This window comes from Meles meles, chromosome 19 (genome assembly GCF_922984935.1).
Source record: "Meles meles chromosome 19, mMelMel3.1 paternal haplotype, whole genome shotgun sequence".
NCBI lineage: Eukaryota > Metazoa > Chordata > Mammalia > Carnivora > Mustelidae > Meles > Meles meles.
In genome coordinates, this window is record NC_060084.1 from 56,591,194 (window position 1) to 56,617,611 (window position 26,418).

Here is a 26,418-nt window from a genome sequence, read left to right on the forward strand (position 1 = left end):
TATTTTAATTTAATTTAATTTTTTTTATTTGTTTATTTACAGCATAACAGTGTTCATTGTTTTGGCATCACACCCAGTGTTCCATGCAGTACGTGCCCTCCCTATTACCCACCACCTGGTTCCTCAACCTCCCACCCCCCCACCCCTTCAAAACCCTCTGGTTGTTTTTCAGAGTCCATAGTCTCTCATGGTTCATCTCCCCTTCCAGTTTCCCTCAACTCCCTCTCCTCTCCATCTCCCCATGTCCTCCATGTTATTTGTTATGCTCCACAAATAAGTGAGACCATATGATACTTGACTCTCTCTGCTTGACTTATTTCGCTCAGCATAATCTCTTCCAGTCCCGTCCATGTTGCTACAAAAGTTGGGTATTCATCCTTTCTGATGGAGGCATAATACTCCATTGTGTATATGGACCACATCTTCCTTATCCATTCATCCCTTGAAGGGCAATATGGTTCTTTCCACAGTTTGGCGACCATGGCCATTGCTGCTATAAACATTGGGGTACAGATGGCCCTTCTTTTCACTACATCTGTATCTTTGGGGTAAATACCCAGTAGTGCAATTGCAGGGTCATAGGGCAGCTCTATTCTTAATTTCTTCAGGAATCTCCACACTGTTCTCCAAAGTGGCTGCACTAACTTGCATTCCCACCAAGAGTGAAAGAGGGTTCCCCTTCCTCCACATCCTCTCCAACACACGTTATTTCCTGTCTTGCTAATTTTGGTCATTCTAACTGGTGTCAGGTGGTATCTCAATGTGGTTTTAATTTGAATCTTCCTGATGGCTAGTGATGATGAACATTTTTTCATGTGTCTGATAGCCATTTGCATGTCTTCGTTGGAGAAGTGTCTGTTCATATCTTCTGCCCATTTTTTGATATGATTATCTGTTTTGTGTGTGTTGAGTTTGAGAAGTTCTTTATAGATCCTGGATATCAACGTTTTGTCTGCACTGTCATTTGCAAATATCTTCTTCCATTCCGTGGGTTGCCTTTTTGTTTTCTTGACTGTTTCCTTTGCTGTGCAGAAGCTTTTGATCTCCCAAAAGTTCATTTTTGATTTTGTTTCCTTGGCCTTTGGAGACATATCCTGAAAGAAGTGGCTGTGGCTGATATCGAAGAGGTAACTGCCTATGTTCTCCTCTAGGATTCTGATAGATTCCTGTCTCATGTTGAGGTCTTTTACCCATTTCGAATTTATCTTTGTGTAAAGTGTAAGAGAATGGTTGAGTTTCATTCTTCTACATATCGCTGTCCAGTTTTCCCAGCACCATTTATTGAAGAGACTGTCTTTTTTCCATTGAATATTTTTTCCTGTTTTCTCGAAGATTATTTCACCATAGAGTTGAGGGTCCATATCTGGGCTCTCCACTCTGTTCCACTGGTCTATGTGTCTGTTTTTATGCCAGTACCATGCTGTCTTGGTGATCACAGCTTTGTAGTAAAGCTTGCAATCGGGTAACGTGATGCCGCCAGTTTTGTTTTTGTTTTTCAACACTTCCTTAGCAATTCAGGATCTCTTCTGATTCTACACAAATTTTAGGATTATTTGCTCCAAGCCTTTGAAAAATACCAGTGGAATTTTGATCGGAATGGCATTAAAAGTGTAGACTGCTCCAGGCAGTATAGACATTTTTTTTAAATATTTTATTTATTTATTTGACAGAGAGAGAGATCACAAGTAGATAGAGAGGCAGGCAGAGAGAGAGAGAGGGGGAAGCAGGCTCCCTGCTGAGCAGAGAGCACGATGCGGGGCTTGATCCCAGGACCCTGAGATCATGACCTGAGCCGAAGGCAGTGGCTTAACCCACTGAGCCACTCAGGCGCCCCCAGTATAGACATTTTAACAATGTTTATTCTTCCGATCCAAGAACATGGAACGGTCTTCCATCTTTTTGTGTCTTCTTCAATTTCTTTCATGAGTGTTCTGTAGTTCCTCGAATACAGATCCTTTACCTCTTTGGTGAGGTTTATTCCCAGGTATCTTATGGTTCTTGGTGCTATACTAAATGCAATCGATTCTCTAATTTGCCTTTCTGTATTTTCATTGTTAGTGTATAAGAAAGCCACTGATTTCTGTACATTGACTTTGTATCCTGCCACGTTACTGAATTGCTGTATGAGTTCTAGTAGTTTGGGGGTGGAGTCTTTGGGGTTTTCCATATAAAGAATCATGTCATCTGCAAAGAGAGAGAGTTTGACTTCTTCCTTGCCAATTTGGATACCTTTTATTTCTCTTTGTTGTCTGATTGCCGTTGCTAGGACTTCTAATACTATGTTGAACAAGAGTGGTGAGAGTGGGCATCCTTGTCGTGTAGGAATTGAGATCAGGAATCTCAACGGGAAGGCTGCAAGCTTTTTCCCATTGAGGATGATATTTGCTGTGGGTCTTTCATAGATAGATTTTATGAAGTTCAGGAATGTTCCCTCTATCCCTTTACTTTGAAGTGTTTTCATCAGGAACAGATGCTGGATTTTGTCAAATGCTTTTTCTGCATCAATTGAGAGGACCATGTGGTTCTTCTCTCTTCTCTTGTTGATCTGTTCTATCACATTGATTGATTTGCGAATGTTGAACCAACCTTGCAACCCAGGGATGAATCCCACCTGGTCATGGTGAATAATCTTTTTAATGTGCTGTTGGATCCTGTTTGCTAGGATCTTGTTGAGAATCTTAGCATCCATACTCATCAGTGATATAGGTCTGAAAATCTCCTTTTTGGTAGGGTCTTTGCCTGGTTTGAGGATCAGGGTAATGCTGGCTTCATAAAAAGAGTCTGGAAGTTTTCCTTCTGCTTCAATTTTTTGGAACAGCTTCAGGAGAATTGGTGTTATTTCTTCTTTGGAAGTTTGGTAGAATTCCCCAGGGAATCTGTCAGGTCCTGGGCTCTTGTTTTGGGGAGGTTTTTGATCACTGCTTCAATCTCGTTACTAGATATCAGTCTATTCAGGTTGTCAATTTCTTCCTGGTTCAATTTTGGGAGTTTGTAGTTTTCCAGGAATGCATCCATTTCATCTAGGTTGCTTAGCTTATTGGCATATAACTGTTGGTAATAATTTCTGATGATTGTTTCTATATCCTTGGAGTTAGTTGTGATCTATCCCTTTTCATTCATAATTTTATTAATTTGGGCTTTCTCTCTTTTCTTTTGGATTAGTGTGGCAAATGGTTTATCGATCTTATTGATTCTTTCAAAAAACCAGCTTCTAGTTTCATTGATACGTTCTACTGTATCTCTGGTTTCTACCTCATTGATCTCTGCTCTAATCTTGATTATTTCCCTTCTTGCGTGTGGAGTTGGTTTGATTTGTTGTTGATTCTCCAGTTCTTTCAGGTGTAGAGAGAGCTGGTGTATTCTGGATTTTTCAATGTTTTTGAGGGAGGCTTGGAGGGCTGTGTATTTCCCCCTTAGAACCGCCTTTGCTGTATTCCATAGGTTTTGGACCAAAGTGTCTTCATTCTCATTGGTTTCCATGAATTGTTTAAGTTCATCTTTGATCTCCTGGTTGATCCAAGCATTCTTAAGCAAGGTGGTCTTTAGCTTCCAGGTGTTTGAGTTCCTTCTGAACTTTTCCTTGTGATTGAGCTCCAGTTTCAAAGCATTGTGATCTGAGCATATGCAGGGAATAATGTCAGTCTTTTGGTATCGGTTGAGTCCTGCTTTGTGACCCAGTATGTGGTCTATTCTGGAGAAGGTTCCATGTGCACTTGAGAAGAATGAGTATTCGGTTGTTTTAGGGTGGAATGTTCTGTATACGTCGATGAGGTCCATCTGGTCCAATGTTTCATTCAATGCTCTTATTTCTTTATTAATTTTCTGCTTCGATGATCTGTTTATTTCTGAGAGAGGCATATTAAGATCTCCTACTATTATTGTATTCATATCAATATGACTCTTTATCTTGATTAATAGTTTCTTATGTAATTGGGTGCTCCCATATTGGGGGCATAGATATTCACAATTGTTAGATCATCTTGGCGGATAGTCCCTTTAAGAATTATGTAGTGTCCTTCTACTGGGTATTTACCCTAAAGATACAAACATAGTGATCCGAAGGGGCACGTGTACCCGAATGTTTATAGCAGCCATGTCTACAATAGCCAAACTATGGAAAGAACCTAGATGTCCATCAACAGATGAATGGATAAAGAAGATGTGGTATATATACACAATGGAATACTATGCAGCCATCAAAAGAAATGAAATCTTGCCATTTGCGACGACGTGGATGGAACTACAGGGTATCATGCTTAGTGAAATAAGTCAATTGGAGAAAGACAACTATCATATGATCTCCCTGATATGAGGACATGGAGAAGCAACATGGGGGGTTACGGGGATAGGAGAAGAATAAGTGAAACAAGATGGGATTGGGAGGGAGACAAACCATAAATGACTCTTAATCTCACAAATCAAACTGGGGGTTGCTGGGGGCAGGTGGGGTTGGGAGAGGGAGAGGTGGTTATGGACATTGGGGAGGGTATGTGCTATCGTGAGTGCTGTGAAGTGTGTAAACCTGGCGATTTTCAGACCTGTACCCCTGGGGATAAAAATACATTATATGTTTATAAAAAAAAATTGGAAGGGGAGGCGAACCATAAGAGACTATGGACTCTGAAAAACAACCTGAGGTTTTTGAAGGGTCAGGGGTGGGAGGTTGGGGGAACAGGTGGTGGGTAATAGGGAGGGCACGTTTTGCATGGAGCACTGGGTGTTGTGCAAACAATGAATACTGTTTCGCTGATAAAATAAATGAATTTAAAAAAAGAATTTTGTAGTGTCCTTCTGTATTTCTGACTAGAGTCTTTAGTTTAAAATCTAATTTATCTGATATGAGAATCACTACCCTGGCCTTCTTTTGAGGCCCATTGGCATGAAAGATGCTTCTCCATCCCTTCACTTTCAGTCTGGGTGTATCCTTAGGTTCAAAATGGGTCTCTTGTAGACAACATATGGATGGGTCCTGTCGTTTTATCCAATCTGCAACACTGTGTCGTTTTATGGGCGCATTTAGGCCATTCACATTGAGAGTGATTATTGAGAGATAGGTTTTTATTGACATCGTGTTGCCTTTGAAGTCTTTCTGTCTGTAGATCGTTTCTATATTTCTGTTCAATGATATTCTTAGGATTTTTTCTCTTTTATAGGACCCCCCTTAATATTTCCTGCAGTGTCGGCTTGGTGGTTGCATAGTCTTTTAAGCCTTGCCGGTCTTGGAAACTCTTTATCTCTCCATCCATTTTAAATGTCAGTCTTGCTGGATAGAGTATTCTTGGTTGCATGTTCTTCTCATTTAGTACTCTGAATATATTTTGCCAGCCCTTCCTGGCTTGCCAGGTCTCTGGACAGGTCTGGACAATAACCCTGGACAGGTTATTCTAATGGGCTTTCCTCTGTATGTAAGGAGCTTCTTTGTCCTAGCTGCTTTTAAGAGGCTCTGTCGTGAAACATAATTCCTCATTTTAACTATAAGGTGTCGCGAGGACTTTTGAGAATCTAAAATCTTGGGAGAAAATCTCTCTGCCTCTAGTACATGAACGTTGTTTCCGTTCGTGAGATTAGGAAAATTTTCATAGACAACTTCTTCCACTATATCTTCTAGACTTCTTTCTTTTTCCTCCCCTTCAGGGATTCCAATAATTCTGATGTTGGAATGTTTCATGGCATCATTTATTTCCCTGATTCTGTTTTCATGACTTCTGAGCTGTTTGTTCCAAGCTTCCTCCTGATCCTTTCTATCTGTTTGTCCTCCAGATCACTAATTCTATCTTTTTTCTCAGTTTCCCTAGATTTTAGAGAATTTAGATTAGATTGGAACTCATTGAGAGCATTTTGAACATCATCCCTGGTGGCTTTCAGTTCTGCCCTAATCAATTCTGTTTGGTCATCCATGGCTTTCTCCAACCTAGCTATTGCCTGGATAATTGTTAGTCTGAATTCCTTTTCTGACATATTGTCTATGTCGATAGCCATTAGCTCTGTTGCAGAAGGTCCATCCTCTGTATTTTTCTTCTGTTGGGTATTCCTCCTCCTAGTCATTTTGGTAAGAGATGATTGAACAGATGCAGCTGGATTTATTGATTATGATGCAGTCAAGGTGCACCCTGGAACGCTTCTGTGCAATCAGGGTTCCCCACCCAAATGAGAAAAAAGAAAAGAAAAATAAATAGAGAAGAAGAAAGGAAAAAAAAAGGGAAAAGAAAAAAGGAAAAAAAGAGAGAGAGATAGGACAAAAAGGGAAGATAAAAGAGAAGGCTCAGCCCAAATGGGCCACAAGGTAAGATTTATGAAGTATACAAATAAAAACAGACAACCAAAAAGACTGATAAAAGTATATGACAAGAGAAAAAAATATATATATAAGCAAAAAAAGGGAAGAACCTCATCAGAAAGAACCCCAAGTATAAGGTTTATATATTATCAGGACAAACACAAATTCACAGAAACACTGACAGAAGGAAAAATTGGGAGAATGGTTATAAATTCTCAGTGTGAGTGAGGAAGGTTATTTTGATTCTTCCTGAATGTATCTTGATGTTTTTGTTAAGGGACTCAACTTTCCTAAGTTACAGGGGGATTAGAAACTGGTTTGCCTATAGGGGTAGCATTGATTGGGAAAAGGGGATTACTTTGAAGTTTAACTCTATATGTATAGTAGAAAATAAAAATTAAAAAAGAATAAACTAGACTAAACTAAGTTAAAATTTAAAAAGAATTAAAAAATAGAAAAGCAAAAGAAAAACATGGGTGTATGTATCAAAAAGTTCAGGTTAGAAGGTTATTAAAGAATTTGATGTACTGGACATCTCAGCGTGATGGTAAATAGGTTAAAAAATTATCTGTATATATATAAAAAAAAGAACCAGAATATTGGTAAAGGGTTAAAAAATAAAAGTTGTATTTATGAAGTAGTGGTGGTTGATCTCTTATAGTCTTTTTTTTTTTCCTTCCTTCCTGGATGGTTTTCTCGGGGAGGGGCCTGCCAGGTGGTTTTCAGACAATGATGTTCCCTGAGTTAGGTCCTCCCACTCCCCTAAAGGGGGTGGGCTCTGAGGAAACTGTTTTTTTCAGGTTTTTGTTCTCTGGGGGTTTTTATGTTCTTTCAGCTGTTTTCTCTCGCCTTGACAGCTTTTGATGGTTTTGGGAGTTTTAGAGGAGAGCAAACTGTACCCCAACCTCCCTCTCAGAGAGAAACCTCACAATGCTCTGTAGAGCAGCTGGCAGAGTTGGTTCTGAGTCACGGTCCCTGGGGATGCAGGAGCTCCTTGTTGTACCCAATACCAGGGCAGCGGCGGCTGTCTGGGCAGCTCCAGACCGTCAGAGAGGTTCCGAGCAGAGATCGCACACTGAGATTTTCCCGCTGTCCCTGGCTGGGAATGTCTGGTTTTTCCGGATGCCAGAGCTCCAGTTTAGCGCCTATGAGCACCTCTCCCAAGGGAGGGTGTGGGACGCGCACATTTCAGGATTGCCGTCTGGCCAGGTTCCCAGCCCCTCACGGGAGCCAGACCCCACTCGTTCTCGGGCGCGCTGGTGGGTCAGGTGCACTGGTGGCTCAGGGATGGAGACCTGATTTCTCCGCCACTCTCTCTCTGGCTCAGCGCCAGGGGAGGCTGTCCTGGGTCCGGGGACTTAGGTCCCTGACCCTAACCGCCCAGGTTCCCACTATTTCTCCCCGCGATCCTTTGCTCTTTGTTTTTTGAGTGCTTTCAACCAGACTCCAAGTTAATGCTGGTCCCCAGACGCAGGGCACTCTCCTGTTGGGGTATTACTTTCCAATCTGTCACCTCTGGTGGCTCCCTCCCCCTTTTGTTTATCTTCCGATATCAGTCCGACGTTCCCAGTCGGCTTTACCTGCCACTGGCGTCTTCTGCTCCTGTAGAGATCCAGATGTGAATAATTCTGATCTCAGGCTGATTTCATGGATGGTCGGAGTTCTTTGGTAGGTAATCAGCTCACTTTAGGGTACAGGTTGAAAGGTGCCTCCTCCTACTTCCCCGCCATCTTGACTCCCCCCCATTCATCTGTTGATGGACATCTAGGTTCTTTCCATAGTTTGGTGATTGTGGACATGGCTGCTATAAACATTCGGGTGCACATGCCCCTTCGGATCACTACGTTTGTATCTTTCGGATAAATACCCAGTAGTGCAATTGCTGGGTCATAGGGTAGTTCTATTTTCAACATTTTGAGGAACCTCCATGCTGTTTTCCAGAGTGGTTGCACCAGCTTACATTCCCACCAACAGTGTAGGAGGGTTCCCCTTTCTCCGCATCCTCTCCAGCATCTGTCATTTCCTGACTTGTTAATTTTAGCCATTCTGACTGGTGTGAGGTGATATCTCATTTTGGTTTTGATTTGTATTTCCCTGATGCCGAGTGACGTGGAGCACTTTTTCATGTGTCTGTTGGCCATCTGGATGGCTTCTTTGCCAGAAATGTCTGTTCATGTCTTCTGCCCATTTCCTGATTGGATTGTTTGTTCTTTGGGTGTTGAGTTTGCTACGTTCCTTATAGATTTTGGACACTAGCCCTTTATCTGATATGTCGTTTGCAAATATCTTCTTCCATTCTGTCAGTTGTCTTTTGGTTTTGTTAACTGTTTCCTTTGCCTTGCAAAACCTTTTGATCTTGATGAAATCCCAATAGTTCATTTTTGCCCTTGTTTCCCTTGCCTTTGGTGATGTTCCTAAGAAGATGTTGCTGTGGCTGAAGTTGAAGAGGTTGCTGCCTGTGTTCTGCTCAAGGATTTTGATGGATTCCTTTCCCACATTGAGGTCCTTCATCCATTTGGACTATTTTCAGGTGTGGTGTAAGAAAATGGTCCAGTTTCATTTTTCTGCATGTGGCTGTCCAATTTTCCCAACACCATTTATAGAACAGGCTGTCTTTTTTCCATTGGACACTCTTTCCTGCTTTGTCGAAGATTAGTTGACCATCGAGTTGAGGGTCTATTTCTGGGCTCTCTATTCTGTTCCATTGATCTATGTGTCTGTTTTTGTGCCAGTACCATGCTGTCTTGATGATGACAGCTTTGTCATAGAGTTTGAAGTCCGGAATTGTGATGCCACCAACTTTGGCGTTCTTTTTCAATATCCCTTTGGCTATTCGAGGTCTTTTCTGGTTCCATATAAATTTTAGGATGATTTGTTCCATTTCTTTGAAAAAATGGATGGTATTTTGATAGGGATTGCTTTAAATGTGTAGAGTGCTTTAGGTAGCATAGACATTTTCACAATATTTATTTTTCCAATCCAGGAGCATGGAACATTTTTCCATTTCTTTGTGTCTTCCTCAATTTCTTTCATGAGTACTTTATAGTTTTCTTTATATAGATTCTTAGCCTCTTTGGTAAGGTTTATTCCTGGGTATCTTATAGTTCTGGGTGCAATTGTAAATGGGATTGACTCCTTAATTTCTCTTTCTTCTGTCTTGATGTTGGTGTACAGAAATGCAACTGATTTCTGTGCATTGATCTTATATCCTGACACTTTACTGAATTCCTGTACAAATTCTAGCAGTTTTGGAGTGGAGTCTTTTGGGTTTTCCACATATAGTATCATATCGTCTGCGAAGAGTGATAGTTTGACTTCTTCTTTGCCAGTTTGGATGCCTTTAATTTCTTTTTGTTGTCTGATTGCTGAGGCTAGGACTTCTAGTACTATGTTGAATAGCAGTGGTGATAATGGACATCCCTGCCATGTTCCTGACCTTAGCGGAAAAACATTCAGTTTTTCTCCATTGAGAATGATATTTGGATTTTTCATAGTTGGCTTTGATAATATTGAGGTATGTGCCCTCTATCCCTACACTTTGAAGAGTTTTGATCAGGGAGGGATGCTGTACTTTGTTAAATGCTTTTTCAGTGTCTATTGAGAGTATCATATGGTTCTTGTTCTTTCTTTTATTAATGTGTTTTATCACATTGATTGATTTGCAGATGTTGGACGAACCTTGCAGCCCTGGAATAAATCCCACTTGGTCATGGTGAATAATCCTTTTAATGTACTGTTGAATCCTATTGGCTACTATTTTGGTGAGAATTTTTGCATCTGTGTTCATCAAGGACATTGGTCTGTAATCCTCTTTTTTGATGGGATCCTTGTCTGGTTTTGGGATCAAGGTGATGCTGGCCTCATAAAATGAGTTTGGAAGTTTTCCTTCCATTTCTATTTTTTGGAACAGTTCCAGGAGAATAGGAATTAGTTCTTCTTTAAATGTTTGGTAGAATTCCCCTGGGAAGCCGTCTGGCCCTGGGCTTTTGTTTGTTTGGAGATTTGTGATGACTGTTTCAATCTCCTTACTGGTTATGGGTCTGTTCAGGTTTTCTATTTCTTCGTGGTTCAGTTGTGGTAGTTTATATGTCTCTAGGAATGCATCCTTTTCTTCCAGATTGTCAAATTTGTTGGCATCGTGTTGCTCATAGTATGTTCTTATAATTGTCTGTATTTCTTTGGTGTTAGTTGTGATCTCTCCTCTTTCGTTCATGATTTTATTTATTTGGGTCCTTTCTCTTTTCTTTTTGATAAGCCTGGCCAGGGTTTAATCAATCTTATTTATTCTTTCAAAGAACCAGATCCTAGTTTCATTGATTTTTTTCTATTGTTTATTTGGTTTCTATTTCATTGATTTCTGCTCTGTTCTTTATGATTTCTCTTCTCCTGCTGGATTTAGGGTTTCTTTCTTGTTCTTTCTCCAGCTCCTTTAGGTGTAGGCTTAGGTTGTGTACTTGAGACCTTTCTTGTTTCTTGAGAAAGGCTTGTACCGCTATATATTTTCCTCTCAGGACTGCCTTTGCTGTGTCCCACAGATTTTGAAACATTGTGTTTTCATTATCATTTGTTTCCGTGAATTTTTTCAATTCTTCTTTAATTTCCTGGTTGACCCATTCATTCTTTTTTCTTTTCCATTTTATTTATTTTTTCAGCGTAACAGTATTCATTCTTTTTGCACAACACCCAGTGCTCCATGCAAAACGTGCCCTCCCCATTACCCACCACCTGTTCCCCCAACCTCCCACCCCTGACCCTTCAAAACCCTCAGGTTGTTTTTCAGAGTCCATAGTCTCTTATGGTTCGCCTACCCTTCCAAATTTTTTTTTAATAAACATATAATGTATTTTTATCCCCAGGGGTACAGGTCTGTGAATCGCCAGGTTTACACACTTCACAGCACTCACGATAGCACTTACCCTCCCCAATGTCCATAGCCCCCTCCCCCTCTCCCAATCCCACCTCCCCCCAGCAACCCCCAGTTTGTTTTGTGAGATTAAGAGTCATTTATGGTTTGTCTCCCTCCCAATCCCATCTTGTTTCATTTATTCTTCTCCTATCCCCCTACCCCCCCATGTTGCTTCTCCATGTCCTCATATCAGGGAGATCATATGATAGTTGTCTTTCTCCGATTGACTTATTTCACTAAGCATGATACGCTCTAGTTCCATCCACGTTGTCGCAAATGGCATGATTTCATTTCTTTTGATGGCTGCATAGTATTCCATTGTGTATATATACCACATCTTCTTTATCCATTCGTCTGTTGATGGACATCTAGGTTCTTTCCATAGTTTGGCTATTGTAGACATGGCTGCTATAAACATTCGGGTACACGTGCCCCTTCGGATCACTATGTTTGTATCTTTAGGGTAAATACCCAGTAGTGCAATTGCTGGGTCATAGGGTAGTTCTATTTTCAACATTTTGAGGAACCTCCATGCTGTTTTCCAGAGTGGTTGCACCAGCTTGCATTCCCACCAACAGTGTAGGAGGGTTCCCCTTTCTCCGCATCCTCTCCAGCATCTGTCATTTCCTGACTTGTTAATTTTAGCCATTCTGACTGGTGTGAGGTGATATCTCATTGTGGTTTTGATTTGTATTTCCCTGATGCCGAGTGACGTGGAGCACTTTTTCATGTGTCTGTTGGCCATCTGGATGTCTTCTTTGCAGAAATGTCTGTTCATGTCCTCTGCCCATTTCTTGACTGGATTGTTTGTTCTTTGGGTGTTGAGTTTGCTAAGTTCCTTATAGATTTTGGATACTAGCCCTTTATCTGATATGTCGTTTGCAAATATCTTCTCTCATTCTGTCAGTTGTCTTTTGGTTTTGTTAACTGTTTCCTTTGCTGTGCAAAAGCTTTTGATCTTGACGAAATCCCAATAGTTCATTTTTGCCCTTGCTTCCCTTGCCTTTGCCGTTGTTCCTAGGAAGATGTTGCTACGGCTGAGGTCGAAGAGGTTGCTGCCTGCATTCTCCTCAAGGATTTTGATGGATTCCTTTCTCACATTGAGGTCCTTCATCCATTTGGAGTCTATTTTCGTGTGTGGTGTAAGGAAGTGGCCCAATTGCATTTTTCTGCATGTGGCTGTCCAATTTTCCCAGCACCATTTATTGAAGAGGCTGTCTTTTTTCCATTGGACATTCTTTCCTGCTTTGTCAAAGATTAGTTGACCATAGAGTTGAGGGTCTATTTCTGGGCTCTCTATTCTGTTCCACTGATCTATGTATCTGTTTTTGTGCCAGTACCATGCTGTCTTGATGATGACAGCTTTGTAATAGAGCTTGAAGTCCGGAATTGATGCCACCAACTTTGGCTTTCTTTTTCAATATTCCTTTGGCTATTCGAGGTCTTTTCTGGTTCCATATAAATTTTAGGATTATTTGTTCCATTTCTTTGAAAAAAATGGATGGTATTTTGATAGGGATTGCATTAAATGTGTAGATTGCTTTAGGTAGCATAGACATTTTCACAATATTTATTCTTCCAATCCAGGAGCATGGTACATTTTTCCATTTCTTTGTGTCTTCCTCAATTTCTTTCATAAGTACTTTATAATTTTCTGTGTATAGATTCTTAGTCTCTTTGGTTAGGTTTATTCCTAGGTATCTTATAGTTTTGGGTACAATTGTAAATGGGATTGACTCCTTAATTTCTCTTTCTTCAGTCTTGTTGTTGGTGTACAGAAATGCAACTGATTTCTGGGCATTGATTTTATATCCTGACACTTTACTGAATTCCTGTACAAGTTCTAGCAGTTTTGGAGTGGAGTCTTTTGGGTTTTCCACATATAGTATCATATCATCTGCGAAGAGTGATAGTTTGACTTCTTCTTTACCAATTTGGATGCCTTTAATTTCTTTTTGTTGTCTGATTGCTGAGGCTAGGACTTCTAGTACTATGTTGAATAGCAGTGGTGATAATGGACATCCCTGCCGTGTTCCTGACCTTAACGGAAAAGCTTTCAGTTTTTCTCCATTGAGAATGATATTTGCAGTGGGTTTTTCATAGATGGCTTTGATAATATTGAGGTATGTGCCCTCTATCCCTACACTTTGAAGAGTTTTGATCAGGAAGGGACGCTGTACTTTGTCAAATGCTTTCTCAGCATCTATTGAGAGTATCATATGGTTCTTGTTCTTTCTTTCATTAATCTGTTCTATCACATTGATTGATTTGCGGATGTTGAACCAACCCTGCAGTCCTGGAATAAATCCCACTTGATCGTGGTGAATAATCCTTTTAATGTACTGTTGAATCCTATTGGCTACTATTTTGGTGAGAATTTTTGCGTCTGTGTTCATCAAGGATATTGGTCTGTAGTTCTCTTTTTTGGTGGGATCTTTGTCTGCTTTTGGGATCAAGGTGATGCTGGCCTCATAAAATGAGTTTGGAAGTTTTCCTTCCATTTCTATTTTTTGGAACAGTTCCAGGAGAATAGGAATTAGTTCTTCTTTAAATGTTTGGTAGAATTCCCCTGGGAAGCCGTCTGGCCCTGGGCTTTTGTTTGTTTGGAGATTTGTGATGACTGTTTCAATCTCCTTACTGGTTATGGGTCTGTTCAGGTTTTCTATTTCTTCGTGGTTCAGTTGTGGTAGTTTATATGTCTCTAGGAATGCATCCATTTCTTCCAGATTGTCCAATTTGTTGGCGTAGAGTTGCTCATAGTATGTTCTTATAATTGTCTGTATTTCTTTGGCGTTAGTTGTGATCTCTCCTCTTTCATTCATGATTTTATTGATTTGGGTCCTTTCTCTTTTCTTTTGGATGAGTCTGGCCAGGGGTTTATCAATCTTTTTTTTTTTTTTTTTTTTTTTTTTTTTTTTTTTTTTTTTTTTTTTAAAGAACCACAGACTTTTTTTTTTTTTTTATTGTGTTATGTTAGTCGCCATCAAATACATCATTAGGTTTTTTTTTTTTTTTTTTTTTTTTTTTTTTTTTTTTTTTTCCCTTTTTATTTATTTATTTTTTTCAGCGTAACAGTATTCATTCTTTTTGCACAACACCCAGTGCTCCATGCAAAACGTGCCCTCCCCATCACCCACCACCTGTTCCCCCAACCTCCCACCCCTGACCCTTCAAGAACCTGAGGGTTTATCAATCTTATTGATTCTTTCAAAGAACCAGCTCCTAGTTTCATTGATTTTTTCTATTGTTTTTTTGGTTTCTATTTCATTGATTTCTGCTCTGATCTTTATGATTTCTCTTCTCCTGCTGGGTTTAGGGTTTCTTTCTTGTTCTTTCTCCAGCTCCTTTACGTGTAGGGTTAGGTTGTGTACTTGAGACCTTTCTTGTTTCTTGAGAAAGGCTTGTACCGCTATATATTTTCCTCTCAGGACTGCCTTTGCTGTGTCCCACAGATTTTGAACTGTTGTGTTTTCATTATTTGTTTCCATGAATTTTTTCAATTCTTCTTTAATTTCCTGGTTAACCCATTCATTCTTTAGAAGGATGCTGTTTAGTCTCGATGTATTTGTATTCTTTCCAAATTTCCTCTTGTGATTGAGTTCTAGCTTCAGAGCATTGTGGTCTGAACATATGCAGGGAATGATCCCAATTTTTTGATACTGGTTGAGACCTGATTTAAGACCCAGGATGTGATCTATTCTGGAGAAGGTTCCATGTGCCCTAGAGAAGAATGTGTATTCTGTTGCTTTGGGATGAAATGTTCTGAATATATCTGTGATGTCCATCTGGTCCAGTGTGTCATTTAAGGCCTTTATTTCCTTGTTGATCTTTTGCTTGGATGATCTGTCCATTTCAGTGAGGGAAGTGTTAAAGTCCCCTACTATTATTGTATTGTTGTTGATGTGCTTCTTTGATTTTGTTATTAATTGGTTGATATAGTTGGCTGCTCCCACGTTAGGGGCATAGATATTTAAAATTGATAGATCTTCTTGTTGGATAGACCCTTTGTGTATGATATAGTGTCCTTCCTCATCTCTTATTATAGTCTTTGGCTTAAAGTCTAATTGATCTGATATAAGGATTGCCACCCCAGCTTTCTTCTGATGCCCATTAGCATGGTAAATTATTTTCCACCCCCTCACTTTAAATCTGGAGGTGTCTTTGGGTCTAAAATGAGTTTCTTGTAGGAAACATATAGATGGGTTTTGTTTTTTTATCCATTCTGATACCCTGTGTCTTTTGATTGGTGGCATTTAGCACATTAACATTCAGGGTAACTATTGAGAGATATGAATTTAGAGCCATTATTAGCCTGTAAGGTGACTGTTACTGTATATTGTCTCTGTACCTTTCTGATCTACTACTTTTAGGCTCTCTCTTTGCTTAGAGGACCCCTTTCAATATTTCCTGTAGAGCTGGTTTGGTGATTGCAAATTCTTTCAGTTTTTCTTTGTCCTGGAAGCTTTTTATCTCTCCTTCTATTTTCAATAATAGCCTAGGTGGATAGAGTATTCTTGTTTGGATGTTTTTCTCATTTAGTGCTCTGAATATATCATGCCTGCTCTTTCTGCCCTGCCAGGTCTCTGTGGATAAGTCTGCTGCCAATCTAATATTTTTACCATTGTATGTTACAGACTTCTTTTCCAGGGCTGCTTCCAGGATTTCCTCTTTGTCACTAAAACTTGTAAATTTTACTATTAGTTGATGGGGTGTGGACCTATTCGTGTTGATTTTGAGGGGCGTTCTCTGCACCTCCTGGATTTTGATGCTTGTTCCCTTTGTCATATTAGGGAAATTCTCTCCAATAGACCTTCTGCTCCCCTCTCTCTTTCTTCTTCTTCTAGAATCCCAATTATTCTAATGTTGTTTCATCTTATGGTGTCACTTATCTCTCGAATTCTCCCCTCCTGGTCCAGTAGCTGTTTGTCCCTCTTTTGCTCAGCTTCTTTATTCTCTGTCATTTGGTCTTCTATATCACTAATTCTTTCTTCTGCCTCATTTATCCTAGCAATGAGAGCCTCCATTTTTCATTGCACCTCATTAATAGCTTTTTTAAATTTCAACTTGCTTAGATTTTCGTTCTTTTATTTCTGCTCTTATATCTCCAGAGAGTGTTTCTCTAATATCTTCCATGCCTTTTTTGAGCCTGGCTGGAACCTTGAGAATCATCATTCTGAACTCTAGATCTGACATATTACCAATGTCTGTATTGATTAGGTCCCTAACCTTCAGTACTGTCTCTTGTTCTTTTTTTGTGATGAATTTTTCTGCCTTGTTATTTTGTCCAGATAAGAGGATATGAAGGAGCAAGTAAAATACTAAAAGGGTGGCAAAGACCCCAGGAAAATGTGCTTTAACCAAATAAGAAGAGACCCCAAATCGTGAGGGGGAGAAAGTGGATAAAAAGAGGTTCAGAAAAAAAGGGAAAATATTTTAAAAAGAAAATAAAGAAAAAATATAAAAAAGATATATATATATATATATATATATATATATATATATATATGATAAACTAGTTTAAAAACGTTAAAAAAGAAAAGGGTAAAAGTTAAAAAATAATTAAGAGGAGGAGAAAAAAATTGAAAAAAAATTAAATTAACTGCAAGACTAAATAATCATGGGGAGAAAGCCATGAGTTCCTTGCTTTGCTTTTTCTTCCTCTGGAATTCCGCTGCTGTCCTTGTTATTGATCCTGCTCTCCTTGGTAGGTGAACTTGGTCCTCGCTGGATTTTTTGTTGATCTTCTGGAGGAGGGGCCTGTTGTAGTGATTCTCAAGTGTCATTGAATGAGGCAGAACTGCACCACCCTTACCAAGGGCCAGGCTAAGTAATCAGCTTGGGTTCGCTTCCAGGAGCTTTTGTTCCCTGAATGCTTTCTGTAGAGTTCTGGAGGACGGGAATGAAAATGGCGGCCTCCCAGTCTCCAGCCTGGAGGAGCTGAGAGCCTGGGGCCCCACTCCTCAGTGCACCCCCAGAGAACAGCACCCAATCACTCCTGTATCCCCTGCCTCTGGCCACGCTCCAAGCTCACCCAGCCTGCAACCTGTTCAAGGTAACCCCGAGCTGAGAGCTTACTCCTTGGCTCTGTCTCTGTAGCCAGCTTCCCCATTCTAATACCTGCAAGCTCTGCAACACTCTGACACCCCCGATCCTTCTGTGACCCTGTGGGACCTGGGGCCATGCTGACCCCGCGTGGGCTTCACCCCAGTTTAGCCTCTGGAGCAATGTCCCTCATTGGAACAGACTTTTAAAAGTCCTAATTTTGTGCTCCGTTGCTCTGCCGCTTGCCGGGAGCCAGCTCCTCCCGCTGCTGTCTATCTTCCCGTAGCTTTGGATTCACTTCTCCGCCAGTCCTGCCTTTCAGAAAGTGGTTGATTTTCTGTTTCTACAATTGCTGTTCTTCTTTTCTTCGATCTCCCACTGGATTTGTAGGTGTTTGCAATGTTTAGATAAGCTATCTAGCTGATCTCCTGATACCTAATGTCCTGTCAGCCTGCTACTTCTCCACCATCTTGACCCCACCTGCTAGAGCATTTTTAATTTGGCCTGATTAGATCTCATTTCGTGCTAAGACATTCTCTAGTGTCTTTTATGCTTTTTTCAAGCCCAGCTATTAACTTGATCATCGTTATCCAGAACTTCAGCTGTGACATCTTACTGGTATCCATATGGATTACATCTGTGGCAGAGAACATTACCTCTAGTTCTTTGTTTTGTTGTGAATTCCCACTTTGAGTCATTTTGACCAGACAAGAATGGAAGAGTGAGTGAGCAGAATCAAAAATACCAAATATATGGGGTGACTGGGTGTCTCAGTGGGTTAAGCCTCTGCCTTCGACTCTGGTAGTGATCTCAGGGTCCTGGGATAGAGCCCCACATCGGGCTCTCTGCTCACCAGGGAACCTGCTTCCCCCTCTCTCTCTGCCTGCCTCTCTGCCTGCTTGTGATCTCTCCCTCTCTGTCAAATAAATAAATAAAATCTTTTAAAAATATCAAATATGACCCAAGCAGAATATACAGTAGACAAATCCGAAGAGGTCAGAAATGAAAACAGAAAAGGAAATAAAGGGGGGGGTGATCTGCATTTTCCTGAGTGAATTTTGGTCTGTGTTTTAAATTTGACACTTTTTTGATACTAATTTGAGATTAAGACACTCGATCTCAAAATTGTAAAGAAAGCAAAACTTACATATATACGAAAATAAAGTTGAAGAGTGAAAGGAGGCCAAAATGACCAACATATGTATAAAATGCAGATGTAAGAAATGGACGTTTTAAAATGACTTAAAAACAAGTTGATAAAATAGGAAAATAGTTGAAAAGAGAAACAAGAAAAAAGAGAAATGGAAAATTTTAAACTAAAAGAGAAATGAATCATGAGGAAAAAAATTGAATTCTCTCTATTTTCCCGTAGTGCTGGAGATTTACACTCTTTTAAAGATTTATTTATTTGACAGATAGAGATTACAAGTAGGCAGAGAGGCAGGCAGAGAGAGAGAGGAGGAGGACGCAGTCTCCCAGCTAAGCAGAGAGCCCGATGTGGGGCTGGATCCCAGGACCCTGGGATCATGACCCGAGCTGAAGGCAGAGGCTTTAACCTGCTGAGCTACCCAGGTGCCCCTGGAGATTTACACTCTTCTAGGATCCGTAAACTTGTGCACCTGTGTCTTCAGGGGGAGGGGCCTGCTGCGATGCTGCTTCTCAGATGTCCTTGCCTGGGTGGGAGTTCACTGCCCCTTGCCAGTGGGCTAGGCTCAGTGTAAGCTGGTCCTCTCTGCGCCTTTTTTCCCCTGAAGGCTTTCTGTGCATATTTAGAGGATCAGAATAAAAATGGCTGTGCCCCAATCTCCAGCCCAGAGCTGAAAAGACTGTGCTCCCCTCCCTTTAGTGAACCCTCTGAGATAAAAGGTCCTGACTTTTATGTGTGCCAAACTCAGCAGAGTCCTGCGGTGTATACCCACAGTGATCCTTCTGGAGAACGTCGAGGGTCCCATGCTACTGTCCTTTGTAGGATACTGGAACTGAGAACAGTCACCATATGGAGAACACATGCTCTTCCCTTCCTGGGGGAAGGCAGAGGGTGGCCCTGTACTGTCCTTTACCAGGCTGTCACCCTGAGAGCTGTTGCCTGGTCGGGAGTGGACCCATATTGCCCATCCCGGAGGATGGTGGAAGGTCCCCATGTTCCAGTCCTCTGCAGGGTGCCCAGGCTGAGAGCAGTCCCCCCAGTTGCCACAGCTTGGAGTTTGTGGTGAATCAAGCTGAGAGTCCCCTCCTGGGCTCACTGACTATAACCAGGTTCCCTGCTCTGCTGCTTAGGAACTCTACCAGCTCAGGCACTATGTTATTTTTGAGGCTCCTGGGATCCAGAGACCACACTGGCCCACCAAGAAGTCTTCCTGTTTGACACCAAGAGCCCCTTTCAGGCAGCCATATCTCTCAGTGGAGGAGATCTCTAAGGGTTCATATTTTGCCCTTGGGGGCTATAGCACTTCTTGGTGGAGGACACATGGAGGCTCCCTCACCCCTCCATTTGTCTTTGGTATCTCCCCTCAGATTCACGTCTGTGGACATCCCACCTTGCAAAAAGCACTCACTTCTCTACTTGTAGAGTTCCAGGTATGTTTTTTTCTTACATCTTGGGTTGAATTCAAGGTGTGCAGAATGGATTGATAGTTATGCAGTAAATTCAAGGGACCGGATGTGATCGGGCCCCCCACTCTCCCACCATCTTGTTTCTTTCCTTCAATATTTCACGTTCTTAGTGCAAAATGAGTTTCCCACATTCCTGCTGTTCCACGACCTGGATGATGATGGACGACCCTACACACAGTCTTCCATAGCACTGCTTACATATCGGGGTCACTCTCTGATGTCCATTCCTGTTGGACACTCACCTCCCACACCCCTGAGTTCCAGAGACAGTTGCTTCCAGAGCTGTCCAGATTTCAGGACTGTAAGGGGTGGATGGTTCCTTTCTCCCTGCCCTGTGCATCCACTCTCCAAACTTAACATCTGAGCAGAGATGTGTCCATGAGGGATGGCTCCCATGGGAACTGCACACCCACCCATGAGCAGACGCCCATGGAGTGGTCCACGGGACAGAACCATTCCACACACACACAGAGGGGATGTGGATCAGGGCTGACTTCTGGGCTGGGGCAGAGGGCAGAGACATGCCAGCGCCCACCCCACACATGGTGGAGGGTCATGCTGATTCCACAGTCACCTAGAAACTCGACACCCTTCCTGCCCATGAGAATATGGCACTGCTTCTGGCCACACAGAATTGGAAATCATATCTGACCACCCTCAGCTGGACCCCAGGCACTGCTGGTCACTTAGCTTTCACCTCTGTTCTGCTGTGGTCCCTCTCAATTCCAGAAACTCTTCTTTCTTATTTCCTGCAAAAGGCTATTGTAAACCATTTCAGAAACATCACCAATAGCATTGCTCGTCTGTAGGGACGCACAGGGTGTTCGGGGATGTGCATCTCTGGTCCACCCTGATTGTGGACCTCTTGTGTCTCAGCCACACCCCTCTTAATCAGGTCAGGAAATACCCGTCATTGATCACAACCACTTTGAGTGGGGTTCAGGAGAGCATGCTGCAGACCAGGTGATGTGTGCAAGGTCACCAGGGCAGTGAACACGGCAGTAGTATTCACACGAGAATCAGCTTTGTTCCCCAAATCACAGCACTCACCCATGAATTGCCCCCTATAGCCCTCAGAAAGGATCACAGTGTGGGAAGGACGTCTCTGCCTCTGGATCAAGGGACAAAAGAGCCAGCAGGGGGCTCAGAGGTGTGCTTCCAGGAAGGGGAAGTGGACACTGTCAGAGGAAAATAGAGAAGTCCACAAAGGCTGTGCAGAAAGAAAGCCCACGCTCCAGCAGAAGGAGAGGGGCTATGTTTCCTTCCCTTTTTGCCCCTATTTCTCTTCTAGCCTCATTGCCACCATAATTTCATCCTGAGCTGAGCAGATTTGTCACAGGTGTGTCGGTGCTGACATGACCTCCGCAGGGCAGCAGGAACCCACATCCTTTGCAGCGTTCCCAGGGTCTGGGGACCCTCTCCATGGTAGGGTCTCTCCCAGATATGCTGAGGAAGAAGGCGACCCATGGGACAGGCTCTGGGAGGGAAGGACCTGCCCTGGTCTCCTCATCCGGATGGGACACCTCAGGAATCCACGAGGTCCACCCGCTGCATGCTCATGGAAACCAGAGCCAGGCTGGGTCTGGGGAGGGGCTGTTCCTCTTCCTGTGGGACTGCTGACATGACAACCCTGTGACAGGCAGGAGAGGCCTCCATGTGGCCACACCCTGTGGTTTTGTCTGTCCCATGGTCACAGTGGGGCCTCTATCTGCACAGCCATAACAAGAGAGAGGAGACGCCATGACCCCCACCCTCACTGCCCTGCTCTGTCTTGGTGAGATCTGAGGAGGGGAGGGGATACCCTAGTCTGGGAGGGACCCGGGAGGGACCTGCCCCACATCCAGGCCCTGGTCTGTTGGAGACCCCAGGCTCAGGAGGCTAATGGGAGGACAGGTTCTGCTAGGATTCAGGGCAAACCTCTCACAGGGACTCTCTTCCAGGGCTGAGTGTGGGTTCCAGGACCAGAGCGCAGGCAGGTGAGTCTGTCCCCAGGGGTCTTAGTCCCACCTCCTCACTGGGGACAGGGGTCACCCACCAGGCAGCAGGGGAGGGAGAAGAAACATTCTGGACTGACTGAGGGGGACATCTGGGGATTTGGGGCTGAGCTGGGACCAGGGGATGGGGAAGGTCTGTGTCCCAGCCTCTGTTTCCTTCCAGGGACCCTCCCCAAACCCACCATCTGGGCTGAGCCAGGCTCTGTGATGCCCTGGGGCATACCTGTGACCATCTGGTGCCAGGGGAGACTGGAGGCCCAGGCGTACCACCTGCATAAAGAGGGAGAGTCAAGGACCTGGGACACATGGAAGCCACTGGAGCCCTGGGACAAGGCCAAGTTCTCTATCACGCACATGACCGAAGTATATGCAGGAAGATATCGCTGTAGCTACCTCAGTCCCACCGGCTGGTCAGAGTACAGTGACCCCCTGGAGCTGGTGGTGGTGACAGGTGCGAGCCCACACAGGGTCTCAGCCCCAGGCTCTGCCCGCAGGAAGGGGGTGGGCTCTCAGGTGTCTCCCTCTCACAGCCCAGCCTGGGGATAATGTGGGGGGTCTGAGCCCCATTTAACACCACCCCCTCCTCCTCTCCTAGGATCCCTGGGCAAACCCACCCTCTCAGCCCTGCGCAGCCCTGTTGTGTCCTCGGGAGGGAATGTGACCTTCCAGTGTGCCTCACGGATGGGACTCCACAGGTTCGTCCTGATGATGGAAGGAGAGCGCCAGCCCTCCTGGACCCTGGACTCCCAGCCAGCCCGCCGAGGGGGGACTCAGGCCCTGTTCCATGTGGGCCCTGTGACCCCCAGCCGCAGGTGGTCATTCCGATGCTACAGCTATTACAGCAACAACCCCCAGGTGTGGTCGGACCCCAGTGACCCCCTGGAGCTGCTGGTCTCAGGTGAGAAATTCTGACTGTTGCTCCATCCGTGTTTTGAGGCACCAGACAGGTTAACAGGGACTCTGCAAGCAGGGAGGCCCCAATGAGAGGGTGGGTGAGGGGACCACGGGGACTCACAGGTCAGAGTCACCGGGAGTGACTTGAGGCCAGGGGGTTAATCAGGAGATGGGGAGGTTTGGGGAGAGGCAACCCCTGCCATCCTTGGCTGGTCTCTCCCAGGTGTGTTGGGGAAGCCCTCCCTCCTGACCCAGCAGGGCCCTGTTGTGACCTCTGGACAGAGCCTGACCCTCCAGTGTCGCTCTGATGTCAGCTATGACAGATTCACTCTTTCCAAGGAGGGGGCACCTGACCCTCCCCAGCTGGACTCTCAGGGGCAGACTTCCTTCCCCTGGGCCTGGTGAGACCCTCCCACGGGGGCCGGTACACGTGCTACGGTGGACACACACTCTCCTCCGAGTGGTTGGCCCCCAGTGACCCCCTGAACATCCTGCTTGCAGGTGATATCTCATGGCATCAGTCAGGACCCCAGACTATGTACAGGTCCTACCAGGGGAGCCTCAGGTGGTGGAGGCCGGGACCAGGTGTGTGGAGTCCCCAGAGAGGGAAAGACAGAGAGAGAGAGAGAGATGGGGGATGGGAAGGGAAAGGCTCTGAGGACACAGACAGACTCAGTTCAGAACAAGGACTGGACAGCCCCTCACCCACCCTTTCTCTCTCTAGGGCAGCTGCCCTACACACCCTCCCTCTCAGTGCAGCCAGGAACCATGGTGACTCCAGGAGAGAATGTGACCCTGCTGTGTCAGTCACGGAGCGCTGTGGGCAATTTCCTTCTGTCCAAGGAGGGGGCAGCCGATCCCCCGCTGCATCTTAGATCACAGTCTCGAGCTGGGCAGCACCAGGCTGAATTCTCCATGAGTCCTGTGACCTCAGCCCACGGGGGAACCTACAGGTGCTACGGCTCTGCCAGCACCTCCCCCTACCTGTTGTCCCAGCCCAGTGACCCCCTGGAGCTGCTGGTCTCAGGTGAGAGTCCCTGACCCTGTCCTGTCTAAGCTCTGTCAGCTCAGGACCCATGTCTCAGGAAAGCCTGACACAATAACAAACTTGGGCATCATGTGGGCTCCACAGAGGAGGGTCCTGCCCTGGAGAGGTTGGGCAATTCCAATGTGTGCACCCGTGTCCCCTATCCTGCAGTCTCAGCAGAGTAAGGAGTAGAGGCTGCGTGGGGGGTGAGTGAGGATGATGGTGAGTGGACAGCGTCTCCCACTCACCTCCTGTCCCTCCATAGCAGAATCTGATGGTGGTGTCAGCCCCACGGGACAGTGTCCAGGACAGAAGCCTCCCCACCTGCGGGCACCGCTCTGCTGACCCCCGTGCTCACCTGGGGGCCTCCATGCCCCTCAGTGCACACCTGAGACCCAGGAGTGTCAATCCCGGATCACAGGAGTCCCCAGGGAGGCTGCACCCCATGTCCGTGTGCACTGGTGTCCACTCTGCATTGTGTGTGGTCGCTGGTCCAGTGTCCCTGTGTCTGCTTCCCCAACCTTCTAGAGCAGCACCTGCCAATGATGACAAAGGGAACTCAGGTGACAAGGACCCCAGACTCAGAAACCATCCTCCTTCTCCTGTGTGTATTGGGGTTAGATGGATTCACACGGTCCTTGTGGGGAACAAGCTCTGGGCACTCCCCGGTCTTAGCACGTTCTCAATCACTCTCATTTTTTTTTGGTTTATATATTTATTTATTATTTGTTTGTTTGTTTACTTATGTACCTCTTCTTCCCATCTCAATCCACACTGCATGCAGGCAATAACGGTGTTCCTATGACCCAGTGACTGACCATCACCTTTCGTGGATACATATTTATATGTCTATTGTAGATGTGTGCACACAGTCTCTCTCTCTCTCTCTCTCTCTCTCCCTCTCTCTCTCTCTCTCTCTCCCTCCCTCTGTATGTGTGTGTGTGTGTGTGTGTGTGTGTGTGTGTGTGTGCGTGTCTGGCACTGTGGGTATCTATAAGTAAATGAAGAATGAATTAATGAACATAGACAAGGAGGAATACTGTAGGAAGAGAACAAAGTACAGACCCTGAAGGAAGGGAGCTGGTTGACATGGAGGGACAGGGACCCGACCCCAGACATCAGCCCCTCTGTGCTCCTGACAGTCAGGATACCCTGGCACCAACCCCTCGTCCATGGACACTGCTGGGACCTCGGCTACTGAATAAGTGGGAACTGTCATCTGCAGGGACATGAGCCCAGGAGGTCTTGTGTCTCAGAGAGAACAGAGAACATGTAAGGACATGATGATTTCTGTGCTGGGAGGCCATTTTTCTCTGCAACCCTCAGCTGGTGGGGCACAGCCAGAATCTATCCTGAGTGACTCAGAAGCAGAGTCTGAAATGAAAGAGAACAAGGAGGCTGAAGGAATCCAGTGAGGAGAGCAGAGGAAAGCCCCATAGTGCAGAGAAGGGCTAGTTCAGGAACTGTACAAAAACCACATAGTGACAGGCTGAGGGATAGAGACACAGAGCAGAGGACAGGCTGGATGGGGGTCTCCAGCTCTTTCCATCTGCTCCCGTCCTCCTGCAGAAGCAGCTGGCACCGTGAGCCCACCCCAAAACAACTCAGACCTCAGGAGTGGTGAGTAGGAGAAATTTTCAGTAGTGGTTCTGATGTGGATGAGTGGGGTCATGTCTAAGAAAGCAGGTACCCTGGGTAGACATGCAGGATATGAGGGATTTGTATCCTCTCTGACCTCTGCAACCCTTCTGTCCTCATTCCTAGCCTTACAACCCAGAGATTACATGGTGGAGAATCTGACCCGCATGGGTGTGGCTGTCCTGATCCTGGTGGTCCTCGGGATTCTGCTGCTAGAGGCTCAGTACAACCAGAGAAGGACCACAGACCCAGCCAGAAGCTAAACACGAGGGGGAGCAAAGCCACCATTCCCTGTGGCAGAGCTGTGGGCATGCATCCCAGGTGCCCAGAGGGATCTGGAGGAAAGCCTGCAGCTCACCCTCGCTGATCCGTCTGCAGACAACATTGAGGGGGAGCATGGTTCTGGTGCAGGACATGTCTGGGCTGCTCCCTGTCCAGGACTCGTCCCCCGTGACCTGTGGTGCTTTCCCTCCTGCATTGTTGGACATCCTTGACTGCTCCCTGTCTTTCCTCATCCCTGTGACTTGAGGGTTCATCCCACATGGCAGGACTGATTCATATCTTCCTACAGCAGCAGCTCTGGTCCACCTTCGTGAGATACATTTTCCTTCACTTTCCATTTCCACCTTCCCTGATGTCCACTATTGCCCTCCATTCCTCAGCCCAAAACACAGACTCTGTTTTCATAATAAATAACTGAGTGAAATCAGATGAATCTGAAACCATTCCCTAAAGCCTCACTGGACTCATAGGACTCTCTTCGCCTCATGAGGACACCTGGTAGAGTTTTCTAGGAATACCATCATTCTGAGCTAGCTCAGGAATGTTTGAAGTGAGAGCCTAGTGGGGAGCTGCCACACTGATTCCAAGAAATAAATGTTTTTCTTTTTAAAAAGTGTGATTCTTCTGTTGTGCAGATTGATTTTTTTATTAAGTTCCAAAAGTTCATTTTTGCTTTTTTTTCACTTGCCTTTGGAGACATGTCTTGAAAGAAGTTACTGTGGTCAGTGTCAAAGAGGTTACTACT

General features: G+C 44.5%; 1 protein-coding gene across 1 annotated transcript; it reads left to right on the forward strand.

Annotated features, from left to right (window-relative positions):
- The first annotated feature begins 21,578 nt into the window (after positions 1-21,578).
- Positions 21,579-26,226, forward strand: LOC123930860 (leukocyte immunoglobulin-like receptor subfamily A member 6). The gene is given in 8 exon segments (XM_045987290.1): positions 21,579-21,612; positions 21,996-22,283; positions 22,428-22,730; positions 22,950-23,087; positions 23,090-23,227; positions 23,451-23,753; positions 25,323-25,373; positions 25,518-26,226. Coding segments are annotated over 8 exon segments (1,392 nt in total). The 3' UTR covers positions 25,655-26,226.
- Positions 26,227-26,418: the final 192 nt, after the last annotated feature.